Here is a 15,092-nt window from a genome sequence, read left to right as displayed (position 1 = left end):
GCGGTGCCGTGGCGAGCGGTGGCCAGCCCGCGGCGTGGGGCCGCGTGCGATCCATTTATTCGGTAGCCGGGAGCTGATGGGTTGCAGGCGAGCGGCCGCAGGTGGTTTGGATTGCAGCGGGGCTGGGGACACGGCGATTGGAAACACATTGTCCCGGCAGCAACGGCCAGCACCGCGCAGGGAGCCGGGCAGCGCCCGGGCTGTCCCCAGCCTGTCCCAGTGACCCACGCCGGCGGCTCCGCTCGTGCCGGTGACCCCGTGTCGGTGCCAGCCGTGCCGGCGAGTGCTGGGGCAGAGGAGCTGGGGCCACCGTGCCCCCCGCTGCACCGTACCCCCCTGGACTGGTGACGGGGTCGGGGTCCGCAGGGGTGGCAGACGGGGGCTGCTCCCCCGGCATCCCCGTCCGACGGCACGGGGGCTCGCGGCCGGCCGGCTCTCGGCGCTTGCCAGGGCTCCCGGCTGCCGGCGGCCGCTCGGCACGCGGAGAAGCCACCTGAGCCCTTTTTTCTGCCAGTGCTGAGTTAGGGGCCATGTAACGCTAATTGGATAAACATGATTTCCCCTCTAACTCGCTGCAGATGTCTCCTCCGCGCGGGAGCAAGGTGCTCTCCCTTCCCTTCCTGGCCTGGCCGGTGGCTGCGGCGGGTGCCTGGCGGTGGCTCTGCCCTTCCCGGTGGGTGCTCGGGCACCCCTGGGTGGGGGATGCCAGGCCCCAGCCCGCGGCAACAGGGGGTGCCAGGGCAGGGCTGCGGGGTGCTCCTGGCCTCGTAGCGTGCACACATGTGTGTATGCACGTGTGCACGCGTGTCTGTGTGTTCGTACATGTGCAGGGGGGTGCCTGCGGACGCAGGCGGGCGGGTGTTGGCACAGACGTGTGGGTGCACGGGTGCATTTGCACCCGTGTGCGGGGTGAGCGCCTGTTTGCACCCCACTGCGTGCTGGCCCCGGGGACGGCCCCGTGCGGGGGGCTGGGGCTGTTGGGGGGGACACGGGGGCCTCGCTGCCTGTTCCTGGGGGCACAGGGGGATCCCCATGGCACACGGGGGTTCCCCTCCCCTGCAGCCCCCCGTTCTGTGCCTGGATACCGCATCCCATGTCGGGGTCCCACGTCCCGTGTCCAGGTCCCACGTCCCATGCCCGGGCGCTGCAGGCTGCAATGGGGGCTCCCCCAGACCGGGGCAGCACCAGCCCCGAGGGGACCCCCTGTCCCACCCCAGGGACACGGGCACGGCCCCGGCGCAGGAGGCAGAGAAACGTGGCCGGCCCTGCCACCACCAGCCCGCGAGCCCGCGCGGCACCTGGAGGGAATTAGGCAGGCGTGTTCACCTCCCTGCAAACCTTTTGTAGAGCAAATTCCTGCGGTTACCCATTGCAATTGCTGCAAATTATACAAGCGCCCTGTGTTTCGTTCCAACGGCAGCGTGCAGTTGGCGTGCGCCGCTCCGACCTGCTGCCGTGCGTGGCCCCGGGGGAGCCGGCCGGAGCCCCCCGCGTCCTGCCTTTTATTTTCTTTCTTTTTTCCCCTTCTCCTGCTCGGGGGATGGAGAGCGAGCAGGGAGGCAGGAGGGGGATGCCTGCGGCGGGCAGGGAGCCCTTGGGTGCTGGGGAGGTGGTCGCCGTGGCCGTGCGGATGCCCAATGGAGGTTGGCACCCATGGCGTGTGGCCACGGCACGGGGCTCAGGGTGCAGCACCCACAGCTGGTTACCTGCGCACCCCGGGGAGAGAAACCTTGGGGTGCTTGGACCCCCCGAGAGCAGGCTGCCGGGGGGACCCTGCTGCGGACAGACAGAGCCACGGCCACGCCGGAGTCGGGGACCACTCCGGCCAGGATGGGGACCAGACCTGCTGCGTGCGTTGCATGTGCACAGCTGGATGCATGCCCAGATGTGCACCCAGGGCTCTGCGCACCCGGGCGGGGGCACCCTGGGCGATGGGCTGACCTTGGGGGGCCGAATGGCCCATCGCCCGGGGTGCCCCCACCTGGGTGCCACTGCTGCTGATCCTGTGGGATGTGTGTGCATCTTTGTGCACGCGCCTGCGTGTCTAGATGTGTGTGCATGCATGTGCATGCCTGCATCTGCGTGCATGTGCACGTGTGCATGCACGTGCACGCGTGTGCACGTGTGTGCCTGCATGTGCATGCCTTCACATGCACGCATCTGCACGTATGTGCGTGTGTGCATGCATTTGCATGCCTTTGCGTGCATGCGGCTGCATGTACGCGGAGGTGTGCATGCATGTGCATGCGTGCATGCCTGCATGCCCGTGTGTGTCCCCGGCTCTCGGGGGTGCCCCCAGGCAGGGGGACACCCCGGCTTCCCTCCCCGGCTCTCCCAGGAGCAGCGGGCACGGTCCGCCCAGACGGCAGGAGTAGCCCGCTCAGCGCCGCTCTGCCCCGCGCGTCTCGCTGCCCGGCCCCTTAACTTCCCGGAAGCGCCAGCGGAGCAACGGAACCCGGAAGTGCCGCTGTGGCCGGTGCCGGGGCCGGCGGCGGGTCGGGGCGGGTCCGGTCCCGCCATGGCGGGCACGGCCGGCTGAGGAGTCGTCTGGGGGCCCGGGCGGCGGCTGCGAGCCGGACCCCGCGCCGCAGGGAGGCCCCCGCCGCGGGCCATGGCGGCGGCAGCGGCGGGCTCCAACTGGGGCCTGATCATGAACGTGGTGAACAGCATCGTGGGGGTGAGCGTGCTCACCGTGCCCTTCTGCTTCCGGCAGGTGAGCGCCCCGCCGCCCCCCGGGCCGCCCCCCGCCGCTGGGGACGCTTCTCCCGGGGCGGCGGGGCCGGGGCTGGGTACCCGCCGGTCTCACCGAACCCCGCGGGCGGGTAGGGGGTCCTGCCGGCGTCCCCGTGGCGGTGAGAGACGCCGGGGCCCGTCGCTGGTTCCCCCCAGCAGAGAGAGCCGCGGGCGGGTGCAGCGCGGGGAGCTGGGCGCGTTGGTCTGTCTTCTCCTCCGCTTAAAGTCCCGACGGGCTCCTTGGCGCCGTGTCTGCCCCGAGAGCCGGCTTTGGGCGAGGGGCTGGGGAGCGCAGTCGGAGGCTGCACCTGCACGTTTGCCCCTGGTCCTCGCTCGGTGTTCGGTGGTTCAGTGTTTTGCGGTGGTTGGTAGAGGACGGTCAGCGAAGGAAGCGCTAAAAACCGAGATGGGATGTCTCTTGTGCCAAACTACGTGATTTTCTTTGTCATGAGGTCTCCAGGGAATCATTTTCTGCCTTTCTTGTGAGTAGAAGGGGTAAAAAAGCAAAGAATTTATCTGTGTGATAAACACGGGTTGCTCGGAGGTGTTTGCAAACCCTCGTGCTGAGCTCTGCCCCCGCGCCCCCTCTCCAGGAGCTGCTGCCATCCCTACGGCCACACCACAGTTAAATACAGCAGAAAAAAGGGCAGTTGCGATTAAAATCTGGCATTGCTTGTGCCTGTTTAAAGTCACCTGTTTAAAAAGTGTCCAGTGATTAACATCCCCCGCCGCAAACGCGTGAACGAGCAAGGCAGGACAGCGCTGGTAGTGAACTTGGTAATTAGTTTGCGCTATCAAATAGTTCTTATTTAATAAGTTTACAACAGAGTTTGCACCTCGGGATTAGGAGTGGTTTTTGCTCTGTGTGAACCTGCTGGGAGCTGCGGAGAGCGCTGGGGGATGAACGAGGGGAGCTGAGAAAGTTCTGCTCCACAAATGGCTCCCAGTTTCCTCTTCGGTGCTTAAATTGGTGCAGCTGGAAGCTGTGGGAAACAGGTGGCTGCTCCATGTCGTCCTTGGGCTGCGGAGAGAGTGAAATTGAGCTCGTACGTCATGTTTCTCCCGGCTGCTCTGAAGTCGAGGGAACTCCCTTAACAGGCAAAAGCGTGGCTGGAAATATGCGAGGGAGCCTAGGGGCGATAGGGGACGGCAATAAGGCTGTGCGGAGCCACCGATTGTCCATCTTGCGCTTGTCTCTTCCCCCCTCTTCTCCCGTTTCAGTGTGGCATTGTCCTGGGAGCTCTGCTGCTGATTTTCTGTTCTTGGATGACTCATCAATCCTGCATGTTCCTGGTGAAATCGGCCAATCTCAGCAAGCGCAGGACCTACCCTGGCCTCGGTGAGAATTTTCAGCTCTAGGGCTTGTTTTTTTTTTTTTTTTTAACTGCGGTTTTACTTTGACCTCTTAATTTACAACTTTCATACTGATATTGTTGGAATAGCAAATGGTTTCTTCATGTAGTTTTCAATTTGTGTTTTGTTCCTCTGTCAGTCTCTCCCCCCTGCCCCATGTCCCCAGGGGAACGCGAGGGTTTAATTCTGCTCTTGACAGTGAAGTTAATAGGCGCAGAATTGTTTTGACTCTGCAGGGCAGGGGAGGAGATGCAGCGCTGACTGATCAAAACCCAAGTTTTCGGGAGCTGGCGTAGCGGGTGTCTGGTGTAAATTATTGGTCTCGGCACGAAAGCCGCGAGCTTCCCCACCCAGTGTGCTGCCGAGGACATCGGGTTCTGCCAGCGGAGAGCCTGGCATGGAGCTCGGGCTGCCTGGATCCGAGCTGTGTGCGCGTTTATGGCAGAGCAGAGAGGAAACAGCGCGCAAGGTTCCAAGCGGCCAAGAAAATAAAAACATCTGCAAGATTCATGTGTGGGTTTCTGGCAGAGCCTGCCAGCCCTCTTCCTCGGAGCTCGTCGCCTCTGCGCTGGCGCCAGGGCTGGCCTCTGCTTGTGACCTCTCTTCTGATTCTGACCGACTTGGGGGGCAGGAGGAGGTGGTCGGGTCCCAGTCCTCTCCATTGGCATGTGAAATGGCAGGAAAAGTCATCTTTTACTCGGTTTCCCTTATTTCTCTGGGGGAGGAGAGAGTTGGCTGACATTGCCGTTGGTAAAAGAGATAAAGAAACGCATGGCTCGCTCGCTCGCTGACCGTGTTGTTGACAGATGGGTTTCCTCCATCTTCAGTGCCTGAGATGCTGCTACCGGGCTGCACGTCTGGGCTTCTGCCGAGTTACATCTGCCAGAAACGGAAAAGATCAAGAAGTTGTGTGGTCTCGGAGGTTGTGCCTGTGATGCTGGAGGGAAGGGGGAGCCCCCAGGTAGCGCCTGACTTGTCCCCACCGCTCCCAGCCCAGCTGCCCGGGGTGCTTCTCCCTGCCCCCTTACAACACATCTTTGTGTGCCGCTTCCCCGAAGTACAGAGAGTCCCCTCCACCTTGGAGCGTCTCCCGGGAAGAAGGGATCCTCTGCACTTTCTGAAGCCAAGGGGCTCGAATACACAGAGAGCCAGTAATGCTTCTAAACTTCCTGGCACGCAAACGCTGGTGCTGAAAGAAACGCCTCTGCCCTGGGAGAGGTGCCACCGGGAGGGACAGCCCTGAGAGGAAAGGCAGCGCTCCTATAATGCATCCTAATGCATCAAGGTTGAGCAGCTCCACACAGACAGCCTTTGTCACCGTGGGCTTGTGCCCTGGTACATCTGCGAGAGATCCTGGCAGCCCCTGCAGCTGATTCTGTGGGAGGCTTTGGCAGTGCTGAAAGACGTAAGAAAGTTTTGCAAAATAACTTCAGTCAGCCAGTCCCTTCCGGAGGAACATTGAGAGCGATCGTTAGAGCCACAAAAGAGCCAGGCTGGTAACAGGCTGATGCCTAGCCCAGGCGCCTTTGCTCGGCAGCGCTCTGTGCCTGAAGGGGTTGGGTATTAATATTTTGCTCTTCACCGCTGTTCTCCTGCACTGTGTGGAGGGAAGGGCCATGGGCAGATGTGTGGACAAGAAGGGAAGCGGGATGCGGTTCCCTGACAGACTTTAACCAGGAGGTGGGTTAATGCCTGCCCTTACAGCTGCTGGAAGTGGCCTGGGTCTTTGCAGACTGCCTGTGCTGGGTACCGACCCCGTCAGCAGCACGCTGCAGCCCCGGGAGGCAGCTCGGCTCCGCTCCCTGCAGAGAAAAGTGCTGAAACGCAGGTTGCCCGTTCTAGTAACCACGCTTCGTTTAAAAGGGCTTCTCTCGTTAATGAGCAGATTCAGCTCTGCCCAGCTTGTTAGGCATCTAGAGATCCCATTCTGAAGATGCTTGACTGTACAATTTATTTTACAGTCATCATCTCCTTCCTCCTTGAGAAGATAAAGGATCCAATTTTTCCAGTGTCCCCAGATGGGGACATCTGGCATAACGTTTGAAAGCTTGTTCTCGTTAGAACATGACTTCAGAACAGCCAGGGAGACTGATGGTTTCTCAGCACCTCCAGCCCAGGCTATCGCCGGCAGCGGTGGCTGTTACCTGGAGGCACCTACCTTTGTGTGACGTAAAAAAGGCGCTCGCAGGAGCCGTGCAGCAGCAGCAGCCCTTCTGGAGCTCGGCTCGCTAATGTCCCAGTCTCCAGGAGAGATGTCTTCCTCTTGCTGGTTCCCCTCTCTCTCATCCCTGGCCCTTTGGCTGTGTGAGTGATCCCCCCAAGGGCCTTTTCCCCTTGTTGTTGCGAGCTCCCAAACGAGGTGAGAGCTGGAGGCCGAAGCGGTGCGGCTGCTCTTCGCGCTCGGGCAGCGTGCCTGGTGGCGGCTGTTCCACCCGCTCTGTCACCGAGCCATCGGCTATTTTCGGTGCTACCCCACATAACAGCTCCGGTTTATTTTTCTGCTGTGGGTCTCCTGCCATGCCTTTTTCTCATTCTGTGGGAGAACATCTTGTTTCCTCAATTTTTAGCTCAAGCAGAGTCCAAAGAAATCAGACTTTGTAAGTTAATATTTAAAATAGCAGAAGATGCTTCCAGAAGCGAATAAAGTTTGTTTTCTGGCGGCCTCCAGGAATGTGTGTTGTACCTTGAGAGAAGACAAAAGGGAGTCTAGGGTGGTGGTTTTCATGTTGGACCTCTGCATTTAAAGACTGACAGAGTCGGGCAATGTGGTCTGTGCTTGGAACTGGAGGTCTCAATTCCCATTCTACCCAGTAAGATCTAAAAATACAAGCGGAGTTTTCTTGGCGTTTTCTTTTTAAGAAAAAACACAATGATTTAAAGACTACTGATCATTTTCTGCTACAAGCTGCAACTCAAGTATGGGAGGGGAAAAAAAAGTCTCTTGGCAGCAGCCCTTTGGTGTGGGTTGTGAGTACTGGGTATTCTGGGTATGGGATTGAACGTTCTGGGCACCGTCTCAGATCTCCCATCCAGCAACGTCAGGCGGTTCAGCTATAGTGGGAAGATAAAAATAAAAATGAGAGTTTGATTGAAATTTTGCACTGCAGTAACTTTTTGCCACACAGCATCTTATACATGCATATTTTCTCTTCCGCGCTGACTTTCTTTTAATGGTTGCCATGTGTGACTGCTACTTCACACCACTGTTTTTTTCGAATAGAAAGAAAAAAAAAGAACCTGCTTTCTATCTTTTCCTCATCTTTGTTCCTGTCTTATGTGGTTTTCAGTTTGCAGAGGGCATGTCTGAAAAAGAAAGTAAGAGGGTGGGCAAGGGAAACGGCCCCAAAACACAACACCGGTGGGTTCCTGCTGCACTGCCCTTTGTCACTATTATTGTTTAATGTCGAACTCGTGTGTGTGCCACGTTCTGGACCTTTCTTTGACTAACTATAACTTTTTTTCCTCTTATGCCAGCATTTCATGCCTATGGAAAAGCAGGAAAAATGTTGGTGGAAACAAGGTAATCTGCTACTTATTTAAAGCTTGAATAGTTTGGTTTTCTTTAATGAAGAATACCGCTCTGTAGCCTCTTGTGGCCTTGCGCTCTTGTTTGTTACCCTCCTGCCTTCTCTGGTCCCAGAAGTCTTCCGTGCCACCTAGAATTTGAACAAGAGCGTAAGTGAGATCCCCTGAGCGCAGCTCGCAGGTGTCGCCTTCAGCATGTCCCACCCGTTCTGCGTGGAGACGAGCGCTTTCCAGATAGTGGGAGCACAGAAGTCAGGGAATGAACTCATCTCCCGCTCTGCTGCGTGTGCTATGAAATCATGGGCATGTCACTTGTGGGTGTTTTCCAGGGGTGAAATCCCTGCCAAGATTTCCGTGAGTTAGTGGGAGGGAGAGCGTTCAGTACCTCGGATCCACCCTTTAGCTGCTCTGGTCCTGCCCGCTCCTCACAGCGGGTGCCGCTTGCCTCTGCGAGACGCCGGGCGTTAGGAGATGCCTCGTGGGGGAAATCCCCTCTCCCTTTCAGGACAGACTCTGGTTCCTCAGGTGACCCCCATGCAAGTAGAAGCTCCCTCGCGGGTCTCGTTGAGCAGTCGTGATGGGTGATGGGACCTCGTTACAGCACTGCTTTTTCCAGCAGATATTCTCTGGTGGAGGCGTCTTGAGCCCAGGCCAGTCAGTGGTGCTGGCTCCTTCCCTCTTCCCAGCTGCAAACTGCTGCAGAACACTAAAAATACACAGAATATTTCTCAGATGTTACTTGTCCGTGCAAGCAATTGCTGTAATTGCCAGAGGGATGTTATATAATTGGAACTGGGAGGGAAAGTGGTCCGTGCAATCATGAATGGGAGGAGAAGCAGTTCATAAGGCAATCTTTTCATTAAAGTGTGGTCCATTTTGTGGAAAGAAGTTTGAGAGCCGATTTGATATCGAGACTTTCATGGTAGGCCCCTGCTGCGGGGCATGGGGCTGAGAGAACCTCTTGCTGATTCTTTTAAACGTTTTTCCGAGAAACAAAGGAGTTCTTGCCATCTCCAAGGTCTGTTTTTTCTGTGGCTCCAAACAGCAGTTAAACCCACGCACGGGCCGTTACCAGAGCGGCATCTCTAGCCAAGACGTTAGGAGTGAACGCGAGGTGGATGGAGGTTCTCTGGTTTTTATTTTGCTAGGGTTGAATGCAGAACTGGTGGCCTGCCCTTCACGAGCCTGAGGACAAAAGCTGGTCCTCCCCTCCAGCACCAGTAGCGATGCGCAGCCCGCTCACGTGGCTGTCAGAGCTCACTCGCAGCCCGCTGTATCCCTGTAGACAGAAAACCTACGTTACTCCTGGTTGCCAGATGTGTATTTCAGTGTGGGTTCAGCAAAACCTGGGGCTTGTCCCCACTGTGAAAGGCCAGAAAGTTGTGTTAAGGGTGGGTGTACGCTGAAGCAAGGCACCCTGAGGCTGCTCTCCTCTGAACGCAAGCAAGTGACGATTTTAAGTCTAAATGTACCCTTTTAGCTGTTTCTGTGTAACTCTTCTGGACGTTCCTTGGCAAACGGCGGTGCAGCAGGATCCTAAGCAATCTTCAGCTGTTGCGGCTGCGTGCAGGGTGTAGCCCTTGAGACCTTGTCGGTGCTAAACCTTTGCCTTCACCCTTCACCCGCGGCTGCAGTGTATGTAGGGTGTCTCTTGCTCCCAGCTGTGAACCGTAGCCCTGCTCCACGCAGGGCACGTAGCGGTGTTCGCGCTGCTCACGTGTCATCGGGGGGGCCCTGTCGCCGCAGGCTCAGTTACGGCAGTCCCAGGCAGTGTCTCTAAGGTAGCCTTAGCATTAACAAAGCCTTATCCTCTTGCGAGGGCTGCAGAGCACAAATCCGCTGGGAATGTGGCTGCTGACGCACCCTGCTCAGGAGCAGGAGCTGTGTGGCAGGGTTCCTGCTCCGGCCTCCTAACCTGTGTGTGTTTTGTTGTTTTTGCAGCATGATTGGGCTGATGCTGGGAACTTGCATTGCTTTCTATGTTGTCATTGGTGATTTGGGGTCCAATTTCTTTGCCCGGCTGCTTGGATTTCAGGTAAATAAATCCTCACTGGATCACATCTACAACGCAGACAGTGATCCCTCTTCTTGCATCCAGCCGTGTGTGCCTTAGACACAGCAACGAGCGTCCCGCCGTAGCAGCGTGCTCAGCAGCCCGCGAGGCGTTGTGGGGTCACCTCACGGTGAGCTTGAGCGGCACGCCTTGTGCACAGAGCATTGAGCTCTATGAAGTCCTGGAAGCCCAGACATATGGCGAACAATCAGATGTGTAAAACCTCCAATAAGGCGTTTCCAACAAAGGAATTCTTTTTAACTTGGTCTCTGTTAATTCTGGAGCAGATTCCTGGAGGAGATGATGCTTCCTGTCTTAATTCCTGCCCCAATGAGTAGTGACAGAGAGTTCCTCTGTCTGAGCTCTCACACCCTTGCAGCCCTGTAGTTCAGGAGGGATTTTTGTCCTGTCCCTTGCTGTTTTGGTGGCCAAAGTTACTGTGCGCCTGCCTCCGCTTTGAGATAAAATAAGCTGTGTGGTGAGCCCGGCGTTGGCTCAAGACGCGCGGAGGCGAGAGGTGCTCCTCGTGGGCAGGAGGCTCTTGCGGCTCTTCCTGGAGAGCTGTGAGCAGCAGCGCTCGGAGCCGGCGCGAGGGCCGTGCGGGGAAGCAAAATGGACATGTGGAAGGATTTTTGGCGGGGCTGTTATCTGCTCTGCCTGATGCTGCTAAGCTCCGATTAAGGGACTGTGAAGTTAAAAAGATGCGTTGTGACTGCAGCCAAATTAGGTATTAAATATTTCCTAGCATTTCAGAGTGTTCTGCTATAATAAATACCAATGCGAGGTTTTGATTAATTTTCTGGATCAGAATTTTCAAGACTTCAATCTCTGGTTTCCCAAGTAAGTTTAGTTTTTATTTAATTGCATGAAAATACTTGAATAGCTTGTGCTGGAATAGCATTTAAACACCATCCCCCCCCCCCCCCCCGCCCCCCAAATACTTCCACTCCAGGATGGACCTGTCACGCACTGTGTAGAGCAACAGTGGCACCCAGTGACTGTATAAGCTAATCACAGACCTAGCCAACGAAATGGCAAGTTTTCAGCATCAGATCTTTAAATACGTGCAGAAGCAGAATTTCACATTTGAAATCGATCCTGGCTTTGCGTTGTTTCTCACTCTGGAAAAATTAACCACATCGGGGTTTGCTAATTTGGTGGGATGTTTTGAGTGTCCTCCGTGCTCCAGTTCTTTATGCAGGTTCCTCTTCCAGGTGTCGGGCAGTTTCCGGATAGTCCTGCTCTTTGCCGTCTCCCTGTGCATTGTACTTCCCCTGAGCCTCCAGAGGAACATGATGGCCTCCATACAGTCATTCAGTGCCATGGCTCTGATCTTTTACACGGTGTTCATGTTCGTGGTGAGTATCGACGCTGGGAATGCTGTTTTCCTATTATTTTAACACAGATGTTCCCGCTGGGACAGCCTGCAGGTGCAGGCCTCGAGTTTAAAATGTCCTTCCTGATAATTAGTGCTGCTAGTGCCGGGCATAATGAGTGACCTGGGTGCCTGTGCTCTTGAGCTGGTGGAGGTGGGGAGGTGCAGACTGTCGAAAGTGGCCCGTGGGTCTGTAAGCTATTACAAATGCGAGGGACTGTGGTGGCACAAATAATAATAAACCACAAATCGAGTTGTGGTTTATTCTGCTTTTTGGTGTCTTATAATTTAGGGCTCTGAACTTTAAATCAAAGGATGGAAGATGTGGGGAAGAGTGCCTGGAAGCAGAAGGACTTTCATCAAGCGTTAGTGTTTTGCCTTGAAAACCTCAATCCTTCTAATCTGCAGGGGGAAGGCAGTTCTTGTTAAGAACTCAAGCATATACTTTGCATGCGTTGTTGCAGCTGATGGTTAATGTCTTTCAGGCTGCAAGTAGTTTTATTTGTTAGACACCAGCACTTCTATTTCTTGCGCATCGAAAGCTTCGTAAAGTCTTCAGTCTGGGACATGGCGTCTACTTGTTCTTAGATATTTCTAGAAAAGTTTTTCTTCACTGAGGTGAATGGATTCTTGACCATTTAGATTAAGTAGGGTAAGCTGAGAGTTACCTAAAGCTGGCCCTGTTTGGCTTGGCCAAGCCCCGTTGTATAGCACCATTTACTGAGGGGTGGAGACTTTCACTTGCTTTTTAATGACTTCAGGTTTCACCTCACGGATGCTCATGTGGTTTGCTCGTGGAGCCCCACCTGTTTCTCCCAAATTTCAGGACTGGAAGAGTTGAAACAAAAGGAAGAAAAGGGAGGTGTGGAAATTCTTTCCACTTAACATTTTTTTTAGTAGGTTGTGCTGGGTCACGCTTCTGAGCTTGCCTCTGTGAGGAGGCTGGAGACTGTAAATGAGTGTTTTACAAAACTGCCGTGTTCCAGGAGCTGTGCCTTTAAGAAAACCACAACATTTCATGAGAGTTGGCTGCACTAAAACATAATCTCTGGGGATTAGAAAACCCCCATTCAGGCGATATTATAAACAGGCATTCAGACATATTTACCTTCTGTTTCCTGTGCAACCCAATGCCTGCCAGTTTCCCTGTCAATGGCAAAAGAGCTCCCCTGGCCTCCTCTGGGTGCCTCGCTCCCCTGTTTTCGTGAAGTTTATCCTTGTCTTCGGTGAACTGGTGTTGTTAAATGGCTCTGGAGTAGCAGTGTGCAGGCGGGGTCCTGTTTTAGGAACCTTTGTCTCTCTCTGTCGAACAGGATTCTCCAAGGCAAATGTCGCTTCCCGTTTGGGTTTAAAAATGTGTTTAAAAAAGTGCAAAAGAAATTGCTGGGAACAATAATTCTCCCAGTTAAATGTGTCAGTGGAAATTGTTCCACCCTGGTGCGTGCTATGATGTCTGATGGCATCAAACAAGGGGGGAATGTCATAGATCTTTGAAAATACACCCCGGGATCCTTGGTGGCAAGGGGCCTATGGAGGTTGCTGGGAGCTTTAATAAGTGTGTGGGTGGGGTGGGGAGCTGGGGAATTTGACTAATAGAGGTCGGGCTGCGGTAGGCAGTGTAAGCTGTTCCTCGCAGAGCTGCCACACGCTGCCTTTTATCCCAGCAGCGGCATTACTCCTGCCATTAAGTTGTTTTGGGTTGGATCTTAACCCCTTTTCTTTCTCTTGGCTACAGATTGTGCTGTCGTCCTTCAAGCATGGCCTCTTCAGCGGGCAGTGGCTGCAGCGAGTTAGTTACACTCGTTGGGAGGGCATTTTTCGCTGCATCCCCATCTTTGGCATGTCTTTCGCCTGTCAGTCGTAAGTATCTGCCATTCCCACTTCTGGCAGTTGTGGTGCGCAATGAGTTTTTGTGAGGGCAGAGGGTCGTGAGGATCTGCAAGGGATAGATACCATCTGGTTTCCTATTTTATTTTAATCAAAATATTTTACAGCCCACTGAAGTACAGCATCTCATTCAGTTGTGACCCTTTTGTTACCTAGATGGGGGAGGGAGTTATATTTCACTTGGGAGTTATTGTACTTGAGCAACACAAGATCATTTGGGCCAAACAGATCCTCAGTGTAATGCATGTTGCTTCTGGTACAGCTGCAGAAGTGATGAATTTCCCCTGTTTCTTGAAGGGAATGATTTAGTACCAGGAAAGGCAGCAGGGCTGTGTCGCCTAATGGCCGCAGGGCCCCCTGCAGGGTAGCGTACACTCGCGGCTGCTCTCTGCTTCCCAAAATTTCTTTGAGAATACTCAGAAGATCGCACAGTCGTTGGCTTTGGAGAGTTGTTTGCACATTTCCAGTTACCTGCTTTTAATGAGGGTTTCCGTTGGCACGTGGAAGGACGTGATGGCAGACCAGGCTATTTTCACGTTTCTAGCAGCATTACCTCCTGCACCAAAATGGCAAGTGAGCAATACGTGCCTGGCCAGAATAGTAACAGACTTTAAATAGAAGTGTAAATCCAAATGTGGACACGGAAAAGACTATCCTCATTTGGAAGGCTGGCAGAGTCGGGCTTTCCCCCCTGTAGTTCTAGCAAATGGGTAGCATGCCAACAGTAAATGAATGTGACAGATAAAATTTGTTCAGACTGCTGTGTTTACACCCACACGCAAAATCCAAATCATCATTTTCCACTTATCGGCTCTCTTGGCAGCTCGGTTCCTACCCGAACATGCTCCAGTCTTGCTGTTTAATGTCTCCATTACAACTGGTGAAGGGAGTTGTAGTCTTTTACAGCTTTACCTAGTTAACATTTTAGAGTTTTTAAATTCCAGTTTTTTTTTTTTCTTATGGTAGCCACACAGTACCCAGCACAATTTTTCTGGGAGTTGGAAATGCAGGGAAATCGTTTGGTCTGGACCAGTATGCACATACCTAAATATAGGCTCCATTACAGCACTTACGTGGCAAGCCGAACCTAAAGCTATGCGTTTTTTCCAAGCATCAGGGCAGTATGCTGTCCCCAGCCCAGGCACTCTTTATAAGCACGTTATTCTCAGCTAGGTAGGTTTAATTTTGCTAACCTCTGAATCACCTTTTTAAAAAATAAATAATTCTAACATAAAGCAGAAATCCTTTTCCTTCAGCACGTAAATGCAGCATACAGTAAGGACAAATAAATGCACTGTTATTCTAGCTTGAAAAACTTGACCCTGCTTTACTTGTGAGTTCAATACCCTTCGCTCTTTAAAAGCTATCCTGTTGTTGCTGAAGTTGCAAAGTAGGTCGCTCCTCTACAGTTATGTGGCGTGGAAATCTGCTGTGGAGCTGAGAGCTGGAGCGCGAGGGCTCCAGGGTTACCTCTGCTGCAGCCTCCTTGCGTGACCTCGGTCAAGTCGCTGAACCCTCTAATTAAAGAGGAGTCAATAGAGCTTTCCAGGAGAAAACTTTTAATTTCTGGAGATGGCTATTCTGGTGCAGACGGATGCAAAAATGCTGAATTCACAGGGATAATGAAAGTCCGGATGTTGTTCGTTGCCTCTGTGAGCATCAGTTCCCCGCAGGCTGAGTTAGTACTGTGCTCGGAGGGCCTGTACGAGGCGGTCCCTGCCGCGAAGGTGAAGAACAGATACTCTGAGGTAGCTCTGGCCATCTCTGAAGCGGGGCTGCTTTCTCCGAGGCTGCTCCTAATGCCTGCGCTGACTTGCCTGCTCTCTGCTCAGGAGGAACCATCTGCCTGTGCCCTCTTTGAGGTGCAGTGTAACAGATAATGTGGGGAAGGATCCCTGATCCTTCGCTGGCCTTCAGTGCAGTCATTTTGCTTAAAAATAAACCCCGGGCGTGTCAGGACGTGCTGCCTGTTGCGTGCTTCTTGTCCTCTTGCTCTGCCTTGGGAGGCGGTGATGGTCAGGAGGGCCCAGCAGCGTGTCGTGGGCGCTTGAGGGACACTCTGCTGGTCCTCCAAACCCAAGTTGACCAAACGGGTGCCGTTAGGTGATCGCGGGAAGCCTGGGTGCAGCTGGACTTTGCGTGGCACTTCTCCCCGTGTCGCTGCCG

The 15,092-nt window shown here is 54.3% G+C and overlaps 1 protein-coding gene across 5 annotated transcripts in view; it reads left to right on the top strand.

Moving 5' to 3' along the window:
- The first annotated feature begins 2,482 nt into the window (after positions 1 to 2,482).
- SLC38A10 (solute carrier family 38 member 10) overlaps positions 2,483 to 15,092 on the top strand; it is a 38,459-nt gene continuing 25,849 nt past the window's right edge. The window contains exons 1-7 of one of the 5 annotated variants that reach the window (XM_075169379.1): positions 2,638 to 2,713; positions 3,106 to 3,215; positions 3,955 to 4,072; positions 7,561 to 7,606; positions 9,553 to 9,646; positions 10,879 to 11,022; positions 12,775 to 12,899. In XM_075169379.1, the coding sequence (XP_075025480.1) occupies positions 4,000 to 4,072; positions 7,561 to 7,606; positions 9,553 to 9,646; positions 10,879 to 11,022; positions 12,775 to 12,899 (482 nt within the window). In that variant the 5' untranslated portion in view covers positions 2,638 to 2,713; positions 3,106 to 3,215; positions 3,955 to 3,999. Of the gene's footprint in view, positions 2,714 to 3,105; positions 3,216 to 3,954; positions 4,073 to 5,103; positions 5,492 to 7,560; positions 7,607 to 9,552; positions 9,647 to 10,878; positions 11,023 to 12,774; positions 12,900 to 15,092 lie in introns of those variants that run through there. The other 4 variants (XM_075169378.1, XM_075169377.1, XM_075169380.1 and 1 more) reach the window with 4 other exon arrangements.

The sequence above is a fragment of the Calonectris borealis genome, chromosome 20 (genome assembly GCF_964195595.1).
Source record: "Calonectris borealis chromosome 20, bCalBor7.hap1.2, whole genome shotgun sequence".
Lineage (NCBI taxonomy): Eukaryota > Metazoa > Chordata > Aves > Procellariiformes > Procellariidae > Calonectris > Calonectris borealis.
Note: the sequence above shows the minus strand (reverse complement) of the source record. Positions and strands in the feature narration are given on the sequence as shown.